At 37.2% G+C, this 20,431-nt stretch overlaps 1 protein-coding gene across 11 annotated transcripts in view; it reads right to left on the bottom strand.

Annotated features, from left to right (window-relative positions):
* The window catches only part of BTAF1 (B-TFIID TATA-box binding protein associated factor 1), a 106,960-nt gene that overhangs the window by 27,336 nt on the left and 59,193 nt on the right, over positions 1 to 20,431 (bottom strand). For all 11 annotated transcript variants that reach the window (XM_063781977.1, XM_016918852.3, XM_016918853.4 and 8 more), the window contains 7 exons: positions 19,273 to 19,476; positions 14,091 to 14,517; positions 11,415 to 11,605; positions 9,868 to 10,021; positions 9,070 to 9,179; positions 7,151 to 7,352; positions 5,973 to 6,121 (listed from right to left, as the gene is read on the bottom strand). In XM_063781977.1, the coding sequence (XP_063638047.1) occupies positions 5,973 to 6,121; positions 7,151 to 7,352; positions 9,070 to 9,179; positions 9,868 to 10,021; positions 11,415 to 11,605; positions 14,091 to 14,517; positions 19,273 to 19,476 (1,437 nt within the window). The remainder of the gene's footprint in view (positions 1 to 5,972; positions 6,122 to 7,150; positions 7,353 to 9,069; positions 9,180 to 9,867; positions 10,022 to 11,414; positions 11,606 to 14,090; positions 14,518 to 19,272; positions 19,477 to 20,431) is intronic.

Raw genomic sequence — 20,431 nt, 5'->3', positions numbered from 1 at the left:
GTGTTCATTGCAGCATTATTCACAATAGCTGAGATTTGGAATCAACCCAAGTGTTCATCTATGTGATGAATGGATAAAGAAACTGTAGTGTATCTATATATAACTGGATACTATTCAGCCTCTAAGAAGGAAATTTTGTCATTTGTGACAACATGAATAAACCTGGATGACATTATGCTAAAGGAAACAAGCCAGGTACAGAAAGACAAATATGTGATCTCACTTATATGTGGAAATCTAAAATGTCAAACTCATGGAAGCAGAGTAGAATAGTGGTTACTAGGTGCTTAGTGCGTGGAAGGGAGAGGACTGAGGGGAAATGGATAGATGTTGGTTAAAGGGTACAAAGTTTACATAGAATGAATACATTCTGTAGATCTGTACAGCATGGTGACTACAGTTAATGATAAGTACACTTGAAAGCTGCTAAAAGATTAAAACTTAATTAAATGGGTTTTCACCAAAAAAATGATGACTGTATGAACTAAGGTATATTAATTGGTCTGATACGTTTCAAAACATCATGTTGGACGCCGTAACTTTTTTTTTTTTTTTTTGAGACGGAGTCTCACTCTGTCGCCCAAGCTGGAGTGCAGTGGCCCCATCTCAACTCACTGCAACCTCCGCCTCCCAGGTTCAAGCGATTCTCCTGCCTAGCCTCCTGAGTAGCTGGGATTACAGGTGCGTGCCACCATGCCCAGCTAACTTTTGTATTTTAGTAGAGATGGGGTTTCACCAGTTGGTCAGGCTGGTCTTGAACTCCCGACCTCGTGATCCACCCACCTCGGCCTCCCAAAGTGCTGGGATTACAGGCGTGAGCCACCATGCTCAGCCACATTTTTTTTATTAATAAAAAATGAAAGACTAAAAAAGTAATGAGACCAAAAAATTTGAGAACTACTGCCCTATGATGTCTCTCAACTTAACAAATTTAAAATTCTGGAAACAGAATTTCAATTAAATCTAATTAAAATATATATTCCACACAACACTAAAAATAGCATTAGGGCAGTGAGGTATGTAGATTGAGTCTATTTTCAAAGGTTTTGGAATTAACTTTATCTGCTAAGAGAAAAACTAACATTTCAGAACATCTAACAACATAATGATAATCGTTAAAATAAAGTCTTTCTGCACAACGCTTTACAAATACCAAAACCTTCATATATTTATCCTCATGGAAATTTTAAGAAATGACAAGACACAGGGCCATATAACTAGGTCCATTCCCTAACAATGAAACCCTAAACCCAAGTGTTACGAATATGGTTTCAGTGCCAGCAACCCCTCGTGAGTGTCCTTCTCACTCCAATGTCCATAAAAATCAGCAAAAGTTACTAACAGTGCAGGGAATTAGAGCCTCTATAAAAATCACTGGTTGACATTCCAAGATTCTTTGACAACATGCATTTCAGAAAAGTAGACGATTTTTTCTATGAAGACTTAACAGAGACAATCAAAATAAAGAGGAACAGGAATGAACTTAAATGACATCATTCTTGTTTCTATTGCTATGTATCTTCAAATTCACTAATATTTTCTTCCACAGTGTCTAACCTGCTATTAATGCAATCCAGTGTGTTTTTATTTATAACTGCATTTCTCATCTCTAGAAGTTCAATTTGGGTCATTCTTATATTTTTCATTGTGCTCTTCATCACACTCATGCTTTCCTCCTCTACCTTGAATATATGGAGTGTGTGTGTGTGTGTGTGTGTGTGTATATATATATATATATATATGGTTTTTTTTTTTTTTGAGACAGGGTTTCACCATGTTGTCCAGGGTGGTTTCAAACTCCTAAGCTCAAGGAATCCGCCTGCCTTGGTCTCCCAAAGTGCTGGTGTTACAGAGGTGAGCTACTGCACTCAGCCTTGGAGTATATTTTAATGTCCTTATCTATTATCTGGGTCTCTTCAGGGACTGTTTCTGTTGACTGTATTTTCCCCCAGTTACTGGACATATTTTTGGGCATGGTAATTTTTTGGTGAATGTCAAACATCTGAAGTTTTATGTTGTTGGGTGCTGTATTTTTTTTTAATTATCCCTTTAAATATGTTGAGGCTTTTTTTTCTGGGAACTATTTAGTTTAGCTGAAATTAATTAGAACCCGTTAAGGCTTGCTTTTAAGCTTTATCAAGGAAGATCCAAATCAGCCTTTTGTCAAGGGCTAACTTGGCTCTATTACTGAGGCAATATGCTTCTAAGGACTTGATGCTCAGTATGGTAGAAGGTCTTGTTACTCTTACTCTGCTTAGTGGAAATACAAACTATTCCCAGCCCTGTGTGAGGTCTGGAAATTGCTCCACCTACTCCTTTCCACAGTGATTCTTTCCCCAGTCTCAAAGATGTCACAGTACATGCAGATGAATACTCAGCCAAAGGCTTGGGAGAACCCCCCTGTGGACCTCTGGAGCTTTCTCTCTGTGCAGCTACCTCCTGTCTGTGCAGTACCTACCTTCAGGTACTCTGTTTTGCTAATTCTGTCTTAACTCTTCAGCTCAGCAAGACTACTGGGCTCTCTTTGGGTTTCCCTTCTCTGTGCTATGGCTCCAGACAATAAGCTAGGGCACTTCATTTGTTTTGTTTCTCTCATGGTTCACTATCCAGTGCTGCCTGTTGTCCAATGCCTGAAAACCACTGTTTGGTACATTTTGTCTGGTTTTCTAGTTAAGGTAGGAGGATAAATCTGTTGCCTGTTTTTCCATCATGGGCAGAAGCAAAATCTGTATCATGTTCTAGTAATTTTCACAACTATCAAAGTGAGTCTTACTAATCTTTTCTCAATACCTAAAGTTCAAAATCTCTTTTGTCAATCTGTTATCAAGTACTGTTATTTTTCCTTAAGAACAAACAAACCGGGTGGCTCATGCCTGTAATCCCAGCACTTTGAGAGGCTGAGGTGGGCGGATCACCTAAGGTCAGCAGTTCGAGACCAGCCTGGCCAACATGGTGAAACCCTGTCTCTACTAAAAATACAAAAAATTAGCATGGTGGCCAGCACCTGTAATCTCAGCTACTAGGGAGGCTGAGGCAGGAGAATTGCTTGAACCCAGGAGGCAAAGGTTGCAGGAGCCAAGGTCACACCATTGCACTCCAGCCTGGGTGACAAGAGCAAAACTCCAACTCAAAAACAAACACACAAACAAACAAACAAACAAAAAACAACCAAGAAAACCCCAAAAGACTACTGCTAAGCATTAGAGTTTAGACCCTTTATCACCTCACAGTGGATGTGAGCTCTATTTTGGCGCACTTTCAATTCTAATCCATATTCAAATGGCTATTAAACTGATTTTCCTAAAATACTACTTTCAGCTGTTAGACTAATTTTCCTTAAAAACAAACAAAAACTGCGGTCATCATCTCCTTTGTTTAAAGAACACATAATAGCTTCCCACTGCTCACTTATTCCAAAGCTAAGAAAGGGCCAAGGAGACTAAGTACAACCCATTTGGTTTAAAGGTGGGATGAAGATCTTGGAGTTAAAACAATCTGAGTTAAAATCTAGGAAGCAGAGGATGAAAACAATTCTGGAAATGACACCTAGGTATTTTGATACTGTGGTCTAGTGTCTTTGTTGTTGCAGTGGTAATTTTTTTTCACACTTTTTTTAGTGTGAGGTAAAATATACATGTAGAGAAATAATCTAAGAAACAGTTTAGTAAATTATAAAACAAACATCTGTACAACCAGATCAAGAAAAATACCCCTGCAGTCACCCTAGAAGATCCCATATGCTCCTTCCCAATCATAACCTTCTCTCTCCTTTCCTCAAGAGGTAATGATTTCACTGACTTTTATGGTAATTTCTTTATTTTTCTTTATACCTTTATCACCAAGTTTCTTTTGCCTGTTTTTGAATTTAATAAAAAAGGAATCCTATGTTAAAGATTTATGAATATTACTGTATGTGTCTGTGGTTTGTCTTCTTGCAGTATAACAGTACACGATTTACATATCTACTATCCATGATTATGTGGGTGATTTTCAGTTTCAGACTACTATAAATGATGTTATATTCTTCGCCAGGTGTGGTGGCTCACGTCTGTAATCCCAGCACTTTGGGAGGCCAAGGCGGGAGGATCACCTGAGGTTGGGAGTTTAGACCAGCCTGATCAAAAAGGAGAAACCCCGTCTCTACTAAAAATACAAAATTAGCAGGGCGCAGTGGCGCATGCCTGCAATCTCAGCTACTAGGGAGGCTGAGGCAGGAGAATCGCTTGAACCCGGGAGGCAGAGGTTGCAGTGAGCTGAGGTCACGCCATTGCACTCCAGCCTGGTTGCAACAAGAGCAAAAGTCCGTCTCAAAAAAAAAAAAAATCTTGAAAATGTGTTGAATTCTCTAGGTGTACATGTAGGATGAATTTTTCAGGTCATTAGGCTGGGTAGCTTCAATTTTACCAGATATAACCAAACTGTTTTTCAAAGAGGCTATCCTATTTATAACTCATTATTTTGCTGGTAGGAATGTCAAATGATACAGTTACTTTGGAAAACAATAAGGCAGTTTTATAAACAAAAAATTAAACTTACCATATGACCCAGCATTTCATTCTTAAGTATTTACTCAAAAGAAATAAACACACACATCCACGCAAAGACTTATAAATGCAGAGCAGCATTATTCATAATAACTTAATTTTTTTTTTTTTTTTTGAAAGGAAGTCTCACTTTGTCATCCAGGCTGGAGTGCAGTGGCACCATCTTGGTTCACTGCAACCTCTGTCTCCCAGGTTCAAGCGATTCTCCTGCATCAGCCTCCTGAGTAGCTGGGATTACAGGTGTGCGCCACCACGCCCCACAAATTTTTGTATTTTTAGTAGAGACGAGGTTTCACCATTTTGTATTTTCAGTTGGTCAGGCTAATTTCCAACTCCTGACCTCAAGTGATCCACCCACTGTGGCCTCCCAAAGTGCTGGGATTACAGGCATGAGCCACCTCACCCAGCCCGTAATAACTATTAATAAAAGCTGGTAACAATCCAAATATCCATCAACTGGTGACAGGATAAACAAAATGCAGTATGTCCATACAATGGAATACAATTCAGCAATAAAAAGGAAGTACTTATACATGTTAACAACATGGATGACATGCCATACCTACTATTTCCTGAATTATTCCTGGCTCTTTCTGTGTTTCAAGCCACTTCAGTTTCCTGCATTGGCCACACATTATTTGTGCCCCCATGAATGTACTCCGAAATACTCCAACATGATCCTTCTAGTCTTCTTTTTCATACTCCCACAGAGACCTCATTTGCTTTTTACAGTCTTAATTACCATCTCTCAAATTTATCTTTTGCCTAAACTTTAGCCCACAGTCTACACCTAGATGTTACCAGAAAAACTTAGGAACAATTCTATTTCTAGAAAAGCATTAGTAAATTTTTTTTAGGAATCATAGTGTCTGATTTCTTGTTTTACTTAAATTAAAACTCTGTGTGTTAAAGGAAAAAAGTACCAATTAAAAGCCTAAAAATCTTAATTATTGTAATATAAACATTTTTGAAATAATGCCTTCTTTTTTTAGCCTGACATGTTCTTTAACAAGTGTTACTTTTGTTTTCTTTCTTTTTTTTTTTTTTTTTTGAGATGGAGTCTTGCTGTCGCCCAGGATACATACAGTGCAGTGGCACGATCTCAGCTCACTGCAACTTCTGCCTCCAGGTTCCAACAATTCTTGTGTCTCAGCATCCCGAGTAGCTGAGACTACAGGCACACACCACCATGCCCAGCTAATTGGTTTTTTTTTTTCTTTTGTATTTTTTTTAGTAGAGACAGGGTTTCACCCATGTTGGCCAGGCTGGACTCAAACTCCTGACCTCAGATGATCCACCCACCTCAGCCTCGGAAAGTGCTGGGATTACAGGCATGAGCCTTTGTACCTGGCCCTAAAAAGGGTTACAATTATTATGGATCAAGTTATAGAAAACATTATGTCTATAAAGCAAGTATCTTTGACTTACCTCAAGTGGCATGAGTCTAATTAGCGTTGCAAAGCACTGCGTGGCCATGAATCTCACACTGTCTGTCTGATCACTCATTCTTCCTAATACAGGAACAACTAAAAGGACAATATATGGAACAATACCAACATCTAGTTGTTCCATTACACCTGAGTAAGTGATTAAGGAAATTCTGAAATGGTTCCAAGACAGATGTTTTCACAAACAAACTGATACCAAGATTTTAACTTTTTAAAAGGCTCACCATTTTCTCATCTGTATTATGAGGGAAAAGACTGACCCTCCAGGCCTATGATTCAATTATAAAAGTATCTGCCCATTTTGTTGCTCCTTGGAAAATATTATGTAACCTTCTCATGATTAGGAATATAAAATTATGTTTTTCTTCTGAGGAAGGCTGGAGAAAGCTTTACTAATAAGATTTTTTTCATAGAGAAATTGCTACAAGCGTCTGGAATTCCAATGTCAAAATAAAATAAGTCACATTGTAAGTAAAGGAATATAACTGAGCGTCACTCAAAGATTAATTCCAAATTTCCCACCAGGATCTTGACAATCACCAGCAGGATATAGTGAGCCTAGTAAGCGCAGTTCTCCTGTAATCTTCAGTATTTTTGAACCAGAGTTTCTACTGATTTGATCTTCATCCATCTTTTGTGCTCTGTGAAATATCTTTCAGATACTTTGAGTTAAAGAATGTTAGCTGCTGCCATACCCTTAGCAAAGGGCTTGCCTGTATATTTCTAATTATCTAGTATAATATGGTCATTTGTAAACCCAAGTAATGAACAAACTTTAAAAACATAAAATGTTTATAACATAGGGACTACCTATAGAATACCTGATTAATAAGACACTGATTATAAACAAATCACTTACTAGACATATAGTTCATAAAGTACATAAAACTATTTTGCCTATTAAAAAGATGTTTTAAAATCAGTAGCAATTTTCCAAACTTTCCACATGAAAATTTTTATCATAAAATGCAAATCAGTTTGTAACACATTTGTAATAAAATACAAAAATATTTCAAAATAAGATGTAAAAAGAATAGGCATTTTTTGGAACAAGGCAGGTTATTTATGTGCATATTAGAACACATCGATTTCATTTTAATTATCCTTAAAGTGAAATGAATATAATTCCTGAACAGTTTGTCAAATGAAAAAGGATACAGGCAAGTGCTTCAATTGCACCCTCTTGTTTGACACTGTCATCAATTGCTCCCAGCCACGGAAGAACCTTCTCCAAAAAAATATTCATTGTTTCCATGGTAGCTATTTTGCTCATGACACCTACACAACGAGCAGCCATGTGCCTCACTGCAGTACTGGGGTATTGAAGGCACATATAAAGATGTGGCAAATGCTGGACCAACTAAAAACAAAAAGTTAATGGCAATTAGAATTATTAGGAAATACTGTTTAATATGTAACTATAATAGCCCATACTCAGGAAAGTTTTCAATATTCTAAGTGACTCTAAAAATATCTCCAAATACTTCAAAACATTACTGCCAAAACATTCTCAATAGAAAACTAATCCAAATACAAATTAATGTATTACAACTCTTTCAAAAAGAAGGGAAAAAAAGGTATAGAACCTCTCCTCTGCTCATATCATCTCTTAGGCATATAGGAACACTCAGTTCTTTCCAAAATTAACAGGAAACAAACCAAAAAGTACTTGGCAAGATTCTCCTACTGAAGCTGGAAAACAGCACCACACATCACCAGCTCCCTCCAAATTTGGTAGCACTAATTTAGATTTAGGTACATAATTTTTATTCAGTGGCTTGAGTGTTCCTGATTTTATTCTAGCACCATACTTTGGTAGGTATTGTCCACTGTAGCTTCCTGGCTTACCATAGGTGTTATAATCACAACAGCATCACATTATTAAATGTCTGCTACAAGGAACACCAGAATTAATGCTGATGAGAGCCAGGTATCTGTTCAACAGTTTGATGTGCCTTACAGTTCAGCTGAATGCATGTTGCTAATTATGAAGATTAAGAGCGTACAGATGGACTCTACTTTTTTTTTTCCTTCTTTTTTTTTTTTGAGACTGAGTCTCGCTCTGTCGCCTAGGCTAGAGTGCAGTGGCACGATCTTGGCTCACTGCAACCTCTGCCTCCCGGGTTCCAGTGATTCTCCTGCCTCAGCCTCCCAAGTACCTGGGACTACAGGCATGTCCCACCACGCCCGGCTAATTTTTGTATTTTTAGTAGAGATGGGGGTTTCACCATATTGGCCAGGCTGGTCTTGAACTCCTGACCTCGTGATTCACCCACCTCGGCCTCCCAAAGTGCTGGGATTACAGGAGTAAGCCACCACGCCCGGCCTACTTTTCTTTACTAACAGTAAATCAGCAAAACTTTTAACAAGTAAAAGGACATACTTTATTACTATGTACAAAAAAAAAAATCCATTCTTCTCCACCCTCTCATAGATTCTCCCTTTTGTGTTAAATAACAATAGAGAACTGGGCTAATACCCTTCAAAATGGGGTAAATTGCAGACAGCTTCCTATTGCAGAGATATGAAAAGAATAATATTCTTTTATGAAAAAAAACAGATAATTCTCTATTTTCCTCCTCCCTCTGTCCTAATTCTTTTGTAAGAAACATTTTAATAGTTTTTTTAAAAAATCCCAAACCAGTGTTCTATCTTTGCCACTGACCAGCTTCACCTTAGGCAGGTGACTCCTTTCACCTTTGTACTTATCTAGGAAACAGATTTCATTATATATGCTTTTCCTTTCTTGGAGCTGTATTATTAGGATCATCTGGATGAACAGGGCTGCAGTTTTCTTTCCTATTTACATCTGGCTCCTGTGCCATCACAGTCCTTTCCTCAATGCCCCCACACTCTAAGCTTCCAGGTTGGGTTTTCTATTAAATTCAAGCAGCCTGGTCTACATCAAAGCCCACAGGAGTTGCACTGTTAGTAAAGGAGGAATCTAGTTATACCACAGCAAAGAAAAATGCAATTAATAAGGATGACATCAAAGTTGTACCTTTCAAACCTTAAGACTTTTTAATAAGACCACTTGTTTTATTTGAAAAAATATTACACTTGCATTAGTTAGTTACCAAGGGATGAAGCTCAGAATCCATTGAAGCTGCTGCTGTTTCAAAAACCTGCAGAGAATTCACCAATTCTTGAGCAGGGCTATCTCCCTTATCCAGGAGGGATTTTCCATCTGTTAAAATATATTGTCTGTATTATCTGGCAAATAATTTTTCAAAATCTAGAGCACACAAAAACTTTTAGCACTTTTTCAGCTAGCATAGGAGAGTCAATTTTGCTTCTTAGTGTTAAAATTAAATGCCATGACCTTAATTTAAGTGCTGGGGTACTACATGTAGAGCAACCAAAGAACTTAAACATAGTGATCCATTTCAAGTATCTCTTTAAAAACAATTTTTTTTTTTTTTTGAGACAGAGTCTCGCTCTGTCATCCAGGCTGCAGTGCAGTGGCATAATCTCGGCTCACTGCAACCTCCACCCCCAGGGTTCAAGCAATCCTCCTGCCTCAGCCTCCAGAGTAGCTGGGACTACACGCCCAGCTAATTTTTGTATTTTTGCTAGAGATGGGGTTTTGCCATGTTGGCCAGGTTGGTCTCAAACTCCTGACCTCAAGTGATCTGCCTACCTGGGCCTCCCAAAGTGCTGGGATGACAGGCATGAGCCACCACGCCCAACCCAAATATCTCTTTTATAAAATAAAGGTGTGTGTTTTTTTTAAACCAAGTTTCCATTTTAAAACTTACCAGCTGGTCTGGAATAAACAGGTAGAGGCATAGAGGCATTTTTATTTTATAAGGATATATTCAATTAATAGACATTAAAATTTGTTAAAAACTGGACTCATAAAAATATGTGTATACCAAAATTATTTATGTCGATTGTATTCCTCAATGGGCCAACCATAGCATCCCAGAGATGTGGCAACTTCACTGCCATTTCACCACCAAAATGCTTTACTATAGTTGTCAAAGCAAATTCAGCTCCTCTCCGTTGTACCAGGTAAGGCTTCTGGGCCTTAAAATTAAATGTTAGATAAAAACAGAATTTCAGAAAAAATCATAATACATTTAAAATTTTAACAAAAGAATTTAAAAGTCACCATCTAAGAATTCATAATGTTATCATTAACCAAGTAAGCAATTATTAGACATGTTTGTCTCAATTATAAACATTTCCCAATAATTAAATTTACAGGGGCCTACAACACCTAACTAGATTTTTGTGTCCAAAGTAAAACACTTTTTTGGGGTTGAGGATAAGGAACAGATGGATATGTGCTGTTTCTAGAGATAGTCCTAAGTGACATTTTTTTTCCTCCTTCTCTCTACCTCAAAGAAACTTGTCAGCTAGAGAGAAGATAGATGAAGTGATGTGTCCTTATTTACATTCACTTAAGGGATAGTACAAGATCATCTGTTTAAACTAACCCCAAGATTAATAATTCTTATTCAGCAGTAATTACGGTCCATAAACCTGTCCCCCCAAAAAGATATTAATATATATTTTTAAAATTATGTTTAATTGGAGGAATAACTATGCAAACTAGAGATATAAATATCAAAATCACAGTAAAATTTTTATTACAATTATTATAGGGAAATATTGTCAATGAAAAAGACTTTACAGGATGTTTTAAGGGAAATATAGATAGATAAGCTGTTGATTTTAAAAAGAAACTTAAAAGGGGTCTATATTTTACAGAAACATGTCTTTTAGTATTGATGGTTTACTGCTGAACTGAGGTAAATTCCTATGCCTTGCATTCCAAAGAACTAACTAGAGCATTCATTCTATTGCTAATAATGTGACTGTCAGATTTTCAAAACAAAACACTTTTTAAAAACCACTGGTTGTTAAGACTGTACGGTGTAACAGGTGGACCAATGGGAGATAATGGAAAGTCTGAATAGACCCTCACACATATGAAGCCATTAACAGAGGTGCCATTATAAATCAGAGAGGAAAGGATTCAATAGTGGGATAACTGGCTGTTCATATGAAAAATAAATTTAGAACCCTACCTCACACTAAGCATTTAATAAATATCAAACTGACTAAAAAAGTCAGGTGGGTTGCAATTATATGACATTTGTGCATTGAAAGGACAGAGAAAAGTTAGCTTTCACTATTATTGAGCACCTTCTCTACAGTCACTGCTATAGGACTGAATTAGTTTACAAGGCTGTCTTGCCTAGGAAGATAAAGTTAAGCTGGTAAAAATTACAAGAGACATGAGATATTTGAAGGTTGCCATTTTTCTGGATCATATTGTTGGAGTACTCCAAAAATTAATCCCATTTCTTTACTTAAAAACAGCTCTGGAAGCTAATACAACTTAGTTCTCAATTTGTAAGTCAGATATTTGTTTAAAAATCAAAGCATTCAAAAAAAAAAAAAAACTACTTACCTCATCAAGTTCAACAAGAATATTTCCACTACTTCCTGCAGGAAGATCTGCTATTTGAGCTTTTACTGCTTTGGGGGTAGGACCTCGCCTACTTGTGATAGCAAAGGCAGCTTTCTGGTGCCTGTAGAGTGTAATTATACCTCTGTGCTTGGTGACAGTATGGTGCATTCCATCTTTTTCTGAGGTGGATCCTAATAAGAAAAAAGTTAAACAACGTTTTAATCATAATATTGGTGATACCAAATGTTTTCGGCTCCATAAGAGATAAAACATTTTTAAACTATGTCTTTTAGGCCTCAACTTTTATAGGCCAATGACATTTTCCTTAGACAATGAAATGGCAATAAAATAGTCTATTTGCATAGGATTTATACCTAATACAATCCAGGTTGCAGAGCCATCTGAACAATGAGAAACAGCACATGAAAAAATTATCGTGACTTCAGTTAATGTGTTTGTGTGTATATATATATATACACACATATATATATAATATTTTTTTTCTGAGACAGGGTCTTGCTCTGTTGCCCAGGCTGGAGTGCAGTACCACCGTCTCAGCTCACTGCAACCTCCACCTCCTGGGCTCAAGAGATCCAATCCTCCCACCTCAGCCTCCTGAGGAGTTAGGACTACAGGCACACACCACCACACCCAGCTAATTTTATATTTTTTGAAGAGATAGGGTTTCACCATGTTGCCCAGGCTGGTCTCAAACTCCTGAGCTCATTCCATCTGCCCGCCTCGGCCTCCCAAAATGTTGGGATTATAGGCATGAGCCACCATGCCCAGCCTATTAATTTTTTGTTGTTATTTTTGAGATGGAGTCTCACTCTGCCACCTAGGCTGGGGTGCAGTGGTGCAATCTTGGCTTACTGCAACCTCCACTTCCCAGGTTCAAGGGGACTCTCATGCCTCAGCCTCCTGAGTAGCTAGGATTACAGACGCACGCCACCACGTCCGGATAATTTATATATATATATATATATTTATATATTTATATATTTTTTTGAGACAGAGTCTCGCCCTGTCGCCCAGGCTGTAGTGCAGCAGTGCGATCTCGGCTCACTGCAAGCTCAGCCTCCCAGGTTCACGCCAGTCTCCTGCCTCAGCCTCCTGAGTAGCTGGGACTACAGGTGCCTGCCACCATGCCCGGCTGATTTTTTGTATTTTTAGTACAGACGGGGTTTCACCATGCTAGTCAGGATGGTCTCGAACTTCTGACCTCGTGATCCACCCGCCTCGGCCTCCCAAAGTGCTGGGATTACAGGCGTGAGCCACTGCACCCAGCCTAATTTATATATTTTTTTTTAGTAGAGATGGGGTTTCACCATGTTGACCAGCCTGGTCTTGAACTCCTGGCCTCAAGTTATCTGCTCACCTCGACCTCCTAAAGTGCTGGGATTACAGGCATGAGCCACTGCCTGGTCCCTGGCCTATTAATTAATTAATTAATTATTATTTTTTGAGACGGAGTTTCACTCTTGTTGCCCAGGCTGGAATACAATGGCGCGATCACAGCTCACCGCAACCTCCGCCTCCCAGGTTGAGGCCATTCTCCTGCCTCAGCCTCCCGAGTAGCTGGGATACAGGCATGCACCACCATGCCCAGCTAATTATATATTTTTAGTTGAGATGGGATTTCTCCATTTTGGTCAGGCTGGTCTTGAACTCCCGACCTCAGGTGATCCGCCCGCCTCGGCCTCCCAAAGTGCTGGGATTACAGGTGTGAGCCGCCGTGCCTGGCCTGGCCTATTACTTTTTAAAAAATTATTGTGCCTAAGCATAACGAGAAATATTAAAAAATATCTCAAGCAAGTTCTCTTTAAAAGCAGAGTCACCATGAATTAAAAAAAAAAATTGGTCACTGCAAAATGATGCTGCCTTATATAGCAATGGACCAGGAGGGTAAGAGGGGGGAGAATGACCCCAATGTATTTTTAAGATGTTAATATTCAAAATGTCCACCTTTCTTCTTCTAGTTCATAAACATATTTTTCAAGATCTATGCTGCACCAAAGCTGTAAGTCTACTACATTTCAAATAATTTGTTTCCCCAAATCTTGCTAACAATCACACATACAAAAAGCACATAGGACTGAGTCATATGAATAAAACACTGGTCTTTAAGACCTGCCTACAGAGGGCAGTTCTCATTTTCCATATAAATTCTCCAAGTGAAAACAAAAAAGTTGGTTAAGTATTATTTACTAAAAGTACTAAAAGTTCACTAATCTCATAAAACATGCAGTAAATTAGGGAAACGAGAGATTTTATAATGACTTTTTCAGTCAATAGGGTTGCTCCTTTGGTTAAGGGGAAAAAAATTCATTAAATAACATTTGATACAATTACCTTTTCTAGCTTGATACAGTAAACCATATAATGATGGTTTTGAAGGCAAAGGTAAGGGTGAACACCTGTCTTACAGATTTCAGTCACCTTATATCAGCTATCAGATCTTCCATGAATGGCTTTTTTGAACTTACAGGGTTGTGACTGGTAAGTATTATGTGCAAATTCATGTAACAAAGAGTTTTGTTATAATCAAGCCTTTTCTCTCAGAATGGGAAAAAACACTAACATGAACTGGATTTGTGCTTAAATTATACCCATAAGTAAACAAAAACAAATTTAAAAGGTTATTTCTCTACCCCAAATAAAAGTTTAGGTATATACCTTTAGAATTTTCCTGGCCACTTTGTGTTGGTACTGGACATGTGACACAAGGAGTTAGATATGGGTCCACACAAAGTGAGCTACAGAGGTTTTTAATAATTTTTGAATTGGGACAGGGCGTCCTTGTTGTGCACTGCTGAAGGAGTTTAGCTATGCACTGAGCTGCATAGTTTTGCACTAGTGTATTCTCTTCTTTTTTAATTGTCTCCATTAATGGTTTTATGATAGGATTTAATTTCTCCGGAAGCTGCTGCAAGCTCACAACTGCACAGGCAGCAAAAGTATGCACTCTCAACTGCAACACTTGCCACTCCTGGTTGGTCTCTGTAACTGTCATTTGGACCTGCTGTCGTTTACTATCTAACTGTTGTAACACTTGAGGATTTAAATCGAAAGATGATGTGGCTTCATTAAAAACAGTAGTGACCTATTAAAAAAAAAAGAAATTAAAAATCATTAATCATATCAACCCCAAATAGATTGTAAGCTCCTAAAGGGTAGACAGCAAGCTTTCTGTTTCAATTTTGGTTTCCACAATATGTAATATTGTTTTAGTACTCAGTAAACTAATGTCTAAAACTTCCCAACTAAATTTTATTTTAATCTGACTAAAATTTAACATTAGCATTATATTCTTTAAGAAAGACATTCTCTTGAGAAGAATAAAATTATCTAACCTTTAAATATGTCTAAATGACTTTGAGGAAAATCACATTTAACACCCACAGAATACTTTGGTGAAACAAGAAAGCTACAGGCAAATATAAACTAACTGTTCATGAAGGAATTCCAAAACTCACAAACTTCTTTTTGGGAAAAATATTCTTTTCAACTCTAAAACTCATGAAAACTTAAGAGTGGCTGTTTACTAAGTGGCTAAGTGTTGCTAATTGAATCATTCTCATTCTTTCTTTAACCTCCCTTCTGGTAGAAATGCCCAGGCAATGGAAGAAGGAAAAGAAACAAAACAAAACAAAACAGAACAGAACAAAATGGTGCAGTTATCATTCACTTAATTACCAAGAGCTATCTAAGGCTACAGGACTGTTGTACCAGACTACTTTGCAAGCCCCATTGAAAGACTGTTCAGTCAGTCTTTTTTTTAACAACTTTATTCAGATATAATTTGCATACCATAAAAACTACCCATTTGAAATGTACAATGTATAAGATTTGAAACAGGGTTACAATGCTAAAAGTTTAAAAACATTGTCCTAAATCCCCTATGCTCATGTCACTTTTCAATGACTGTAGACAACTGAGGAAAAGCCTCAGTTACCCCCAAATTAATTCAATCATTCAACCAATATTTATTAAAAGATAAATAAGATATAATGTCTTAATATGCTCAAAAAATGCAGAGACTAATGTGGGAGAGATATAAATAATTAAGAAAATGTAACATATAACTGAGGTAAGTGCAAGTTGCTGTGGGAATACAGAGCACTCCTTATTCCTTCTTAGAAGAAGAGATTAGTGGGAGACTTGTCAGAGGAGGATAACACTTATGCTTGGTTTTTAAAGAATAGGCCAATTAGGGATTATAGGGACATCTTGGCAAACAAAGTGAGGTAGGGAGTGGAAAACAGGACACTGTCTGTGGAATTGAAGTTTATCATAGCTTGAGCACAACACACAGAAAAAGAGATGAACTCTGGATAAGCACAGAGGGTTAGGGATGGGGAATTCCTGGCAAAGGAAATAGAAGCTCGGGCCCAGAAGTGAGAATGAGCAGAAGTGAATGAGTGTAGCGTACTTGCGCAAGAAGAAAGCTAACTGGGCGTGAGTGGAGAAAGTTTGAGAAATAATGAGGAGATAAGAGATAGAGCATTTAGAAGAAAGTGATGAAAAGAAGAAAGATAAAAATGAAAAAGCAAGGAAAAGGAAAATAATGTTTTTAAGCAGGAGAGGGATGTTCAGGGTGGCAAGTCTAGCACAACATGCAGAATGAAATGGACCAGAGGCTGCCTGGAGCCCTAGAGATGAGTCAGGACCTAGATATAAAGTACTAAGATCTGACTGGGCTCTGATAATGGAAATAGAGAAGAGATTAAACACGAGACTTTCTTTTTTTTTTTGAGACCAAGTCTCACTCTGTCACCCAGGCTGGAGCGCAGTGGCGTGATCTTGGTTCACTGCAAGCTCCGCCTCCTGGGTTCACGCCATTCTCCTGCTTCAGCCTCCCGAGTAGCTGGGACTACAGGCGCCCACCACCACGCCCGGCTAATTTTTTGTATTTTTAACAGAGATGGGGTTTCACCGTGTTAGCCAGGATGGTCTTGATCTCCTGACCTCATGATCCACCCGCCTCGGCCTCCCAAAGTGCTGGGATTACAGGCGTGAGCCACTGCGCCCGGCCTAAACACACGAGACTTTCTGAAAGAAAATGCTGACAAGATTTGTGACTGGAATAAAAAGAGTATCTTTGTCAAAAAAAAAAAAAAAAAAGCCAGTTTTTGTTGTGTTCAGTGTGAAGTGACAGTGAGATATTTAAGTAAAAATGCCTAAAAGAAGAATGTAAGAAAGACTGAGAGTAGACAGCACACAGTACCTGGGTAGGAACTAAATCATGAGAATGGTGCAAGAGACAAAGATTGCAGGGAAATGTCTATATTTGGCAGGTAACAGGAAAACAGGGATTCAATGAAGATACAAAAGGCAGTGGCTCCTTTGAAAACTGCCCTTCCCTCAAAAGTCTCTTAGAGAAAAAAAAAAGAAAAAAAGTCTCTCCCAGAGATTCTGATATTTATGCTTATCTTCTAGCCCAAGTCAAAACAACTGAAGAGTAAAAGATCTGAATAAGCAAATCTTAAAGAAGGGGCCATTTGATGAGCTTAAAAAAGGAAAGTTCCCAGAAATAGTAGGCAGGGAACCTAGACTATAAAGAAAATTTGAGATTTAATTCCAGACAGGCAAAAAAGTAGGGAGAGGAGGCAAAAAGGAAAACTTACAGAATAACAACACTCGGGAAAATAACTTTATAAAAGAAGAGAACCCAGGGGGAAAAAAACAGCAATTTTAGCTTTCTCTCCACAAGTGAGAACAAAAAAATTCAACTATATTATTTTTCAACTAGAAATGGGGATAAGAAATGAAGATTACTATTTTCATGGGGACCAACACAAATGAAGTGACTCAATTTCTGATCCTATAACTCAAAAAAGGAAGAACTCATATATACTACACCTAACCTCATGCACTTACTAAGTACAATGCTGCTGTAATGAAGCATGGATGCCAGCATAAGGAAAGACAAATACATTGAACAAATGGCCCAGATACACAGCATACTTATATAACTTCAGTTGGTTTTTGACAAAGGTGCCAGAACAATCCAATAGGGAAATGAAAGTATTTTCAATAAATAATGCTGGAAAAATTAGATATCTGTAAGAAAAACAAACCTCAACCTCTACTTCATACTATACACAAACATTAATTCCAAATGAATGATAAATCATAAAAACTAAATGACAAAACTTCAAAAGAAAACATATGTGAATACCTTTGCCACTTGGAAAGTTAAAAAAAAAAAAATTACTGAAGTCACACAACATAATAGCCATGAAAGAAAACAACTGATAAATTAGAATTCACCAAAATTTAAAATATCTGCTCATCCAAAGACAGCATTAAGAGAATCAAAAGGCAAACCACTCACTGCCAGAAAATATTCAGAAAGCATCTACTTGACAAAGGATTGGAATCCAGGATACATAAAGAACTCCCACAACTCAATAACAAACAAACAACCTAATTCAAAGTAGACAAGATTTTGAAAAGATATTTCAGAAAGGAAAATATACAAATGATCAATAAAAAATTAGAAAGTATTCAACATATTAGTCATCAAGGAAATGGAAATTAAAACCACAATAACACTATCACACAATCACTAAAAGAACTGACCACATCAAATATTGATGATGTGGAGCAACCAGAACTCTCACATACTGATGGTCAGAGGGTAAAATGATACAATCTCTTTGGGGGAAAGTCTGTAGTTTTTTCTAAAACTAAACCTACACCTATCGTATGATTTAGCAATTCCACTCCTACATATTTACCCAAGAAAAATGAAAGCAGATGTCCACAAAGACTTGCAGAAGAACGTTTATAGTGACTTTTTTCACAACAGACAAAAAGTGGTAACAGCCAAAGTGTCCATAAACGGGAGAATGGCTTAAACTAGTTGTGGTATAATAATACAATGAAATAAAACTCAAGCAATAAAAAAAAATAAGTTATTGATATGTATATATATATATATATATATATATATATATATATATATCACAGATTAGTTTCAAAAATACCATTCTAAGAAAAATCCTTACACCAAAGAGCACAGTGTATGATTCCATTTACATGAAATTCTAGAACAGGCAAAAGTAATGTATCTTCGGGGGGGAATTAGAATAATGGTTACTTGGTGGCAGGGAGAGGCAGAGATTACTGGGAAGTGGTGATGATAATGTTCTGTATCTTGACAGTGGTTCAGGTTTCATAGGCATATGCATCTGTCAAAATTCACCAAATGGTCCACCTAAGATTTGTGTGCTTTAGCACATAAATTTTTCCTCAGAACAGCAAAAAAAATAAACAAATACTGAATTTTAGTTAATTATATAAAATCCTGAAATATACTGATATCTGAAACTTACTTAGAAACGCATTTAAAAAAACTGCCCTGGATGGATTCATGGTTGGATAGAGAGGTAGGCAGGTGAATACATATGTGATAAAGTAAATTAGGTAAAATGTTAACTATAAAATCTAGCTGTTAAGTATGAGTGTTATGTAATTTCATCACTTTTTCTATATGTTTGAATATTTTCATTATAGGCTGAGAGCAGGAAGAAGTACTCAGGAACTTGTAGAAGCAGTTTTTTCTATACTCTGCAGTGTTAAGCAAAACTGAAATGACAAAATATAATAGCTTTTTCTAATAAAGGTGCATTGATTTATCAGAATTTTGGTTTAAAAAAATCCTTTGTTATTCTCTTATTTCAAGAAAAGCCTATACAATGAAATAACCTTTCTCAAGGGTAGAGACGACAGGCTACCAAGCCACATCCAGACTCAAGAAATTAATGTGTTTTTGTGATAAACATGTCATGACAAATTTCTAACCTATATTTCATGTTCTCTCTCTAATTAAGAAAGTTATTTCTTTACTCACCAAGTCACTAGCTTGATCTATTGTTAAAACATTGTTGTTTACTCGATTACCAACTTCAATATGTACATCAGCTAATGATGATATAAGTTGTTTACATTCATTCTGCATTCGTGTGAATGGAACGGCAATTTCGTCATAATATAAATGTTCTGAAAGGATATCAAGTAAACGTGGCTGCACAGCTAAGGTAACAGCTTTACACTCCTAAAATACAACAGAAAACAAATAGGGTAACTGTATGAACATTAACTTCATAGATACAGAAATCGTCATTTGTAGACTACCAAGTTCTAAATTCTTACTTATACTGAATCTATATTCTGTTACTTCTCCAAACAACAGTTAATTGCACAGAAAAAAAGGTATTACATCCAAATTATTGTAAAATTTTAACATGAATGACTACAGAACATGTACACAGAACTATTACAATTTCATTTTCTACCTATCCAAAGTTTACACGTGTATATATATCACAGATTTTAAAGTGTATTATGGTAAAAAAAAAAAAAATCAGTCAGAAAAGAAATCTATCAAGCACTAATTAAAAATGTTACTTAAAAACTCATTATTAGATAACAGTTGAACCCTAAGCTTCACATGCCATACTGTAAAAGTGGATATAAATTTTAAAAGCTACTTATCTATCCCCAAATTTAACTAACCCTTCCCACTCTCTCTGGTTGTTGCCTGCCCCAAACCAACAGGAAATGGCCTCAGTGGTGAGCCATGAGGGGTTCTGTGGCATCTCAGTTATCAGCCTGGGCTTCACAGAGTAAGTCCATGAAGCTCTGTGAGTGTCCAGAAACCTAACTGTCAACACTTGCTGCTAAGTCTGAGAGGCACAAAAACATAGCATCACTGCCTCTCCAGCACACCAACTCCTGCCTAAAAACAGATGAGCTTTGCTTCTTTCCAGAGGCCAAGCAGGGGTGTCAGTTGCAATGGAGCATGGCTCAATTACTTTTAGATACAGCTTTGACAAACTGCTAAGAGGCAGTAACAAGTAACTCTCACAGCAAGTGCAGACAGTTAAATTTCCAGAATTCCAGTCAATGGAATAAACAAAGCCAGCAGAAAGTTTCTTTGATTTACAGAAGTATGTCTTATACAAAATCATACATCTCCCTAGAAGTTAACAGTTAAAGAGGCTGGAAGG

This window comes from Pan troglodytes, chromosome 8, assembly GCF_028858775.2.
Source record: "Pan troglodytes isolate AG18354 chromosome 8, NHGRI_mPanTro3-v2.0_pri, whole genome shotgun sequence".
Taxonomy (NCBI): Eukaryota; Metazoa; Chordata; class Mammalia; order Primates; family Hominidae; genus Pan; species Pan troglodytes.
The sequence above is the reverse complement of the archived record's forward strand: the minus strand, read 5'-3'. Positions and strand labels throughout refer to the sequence as shown.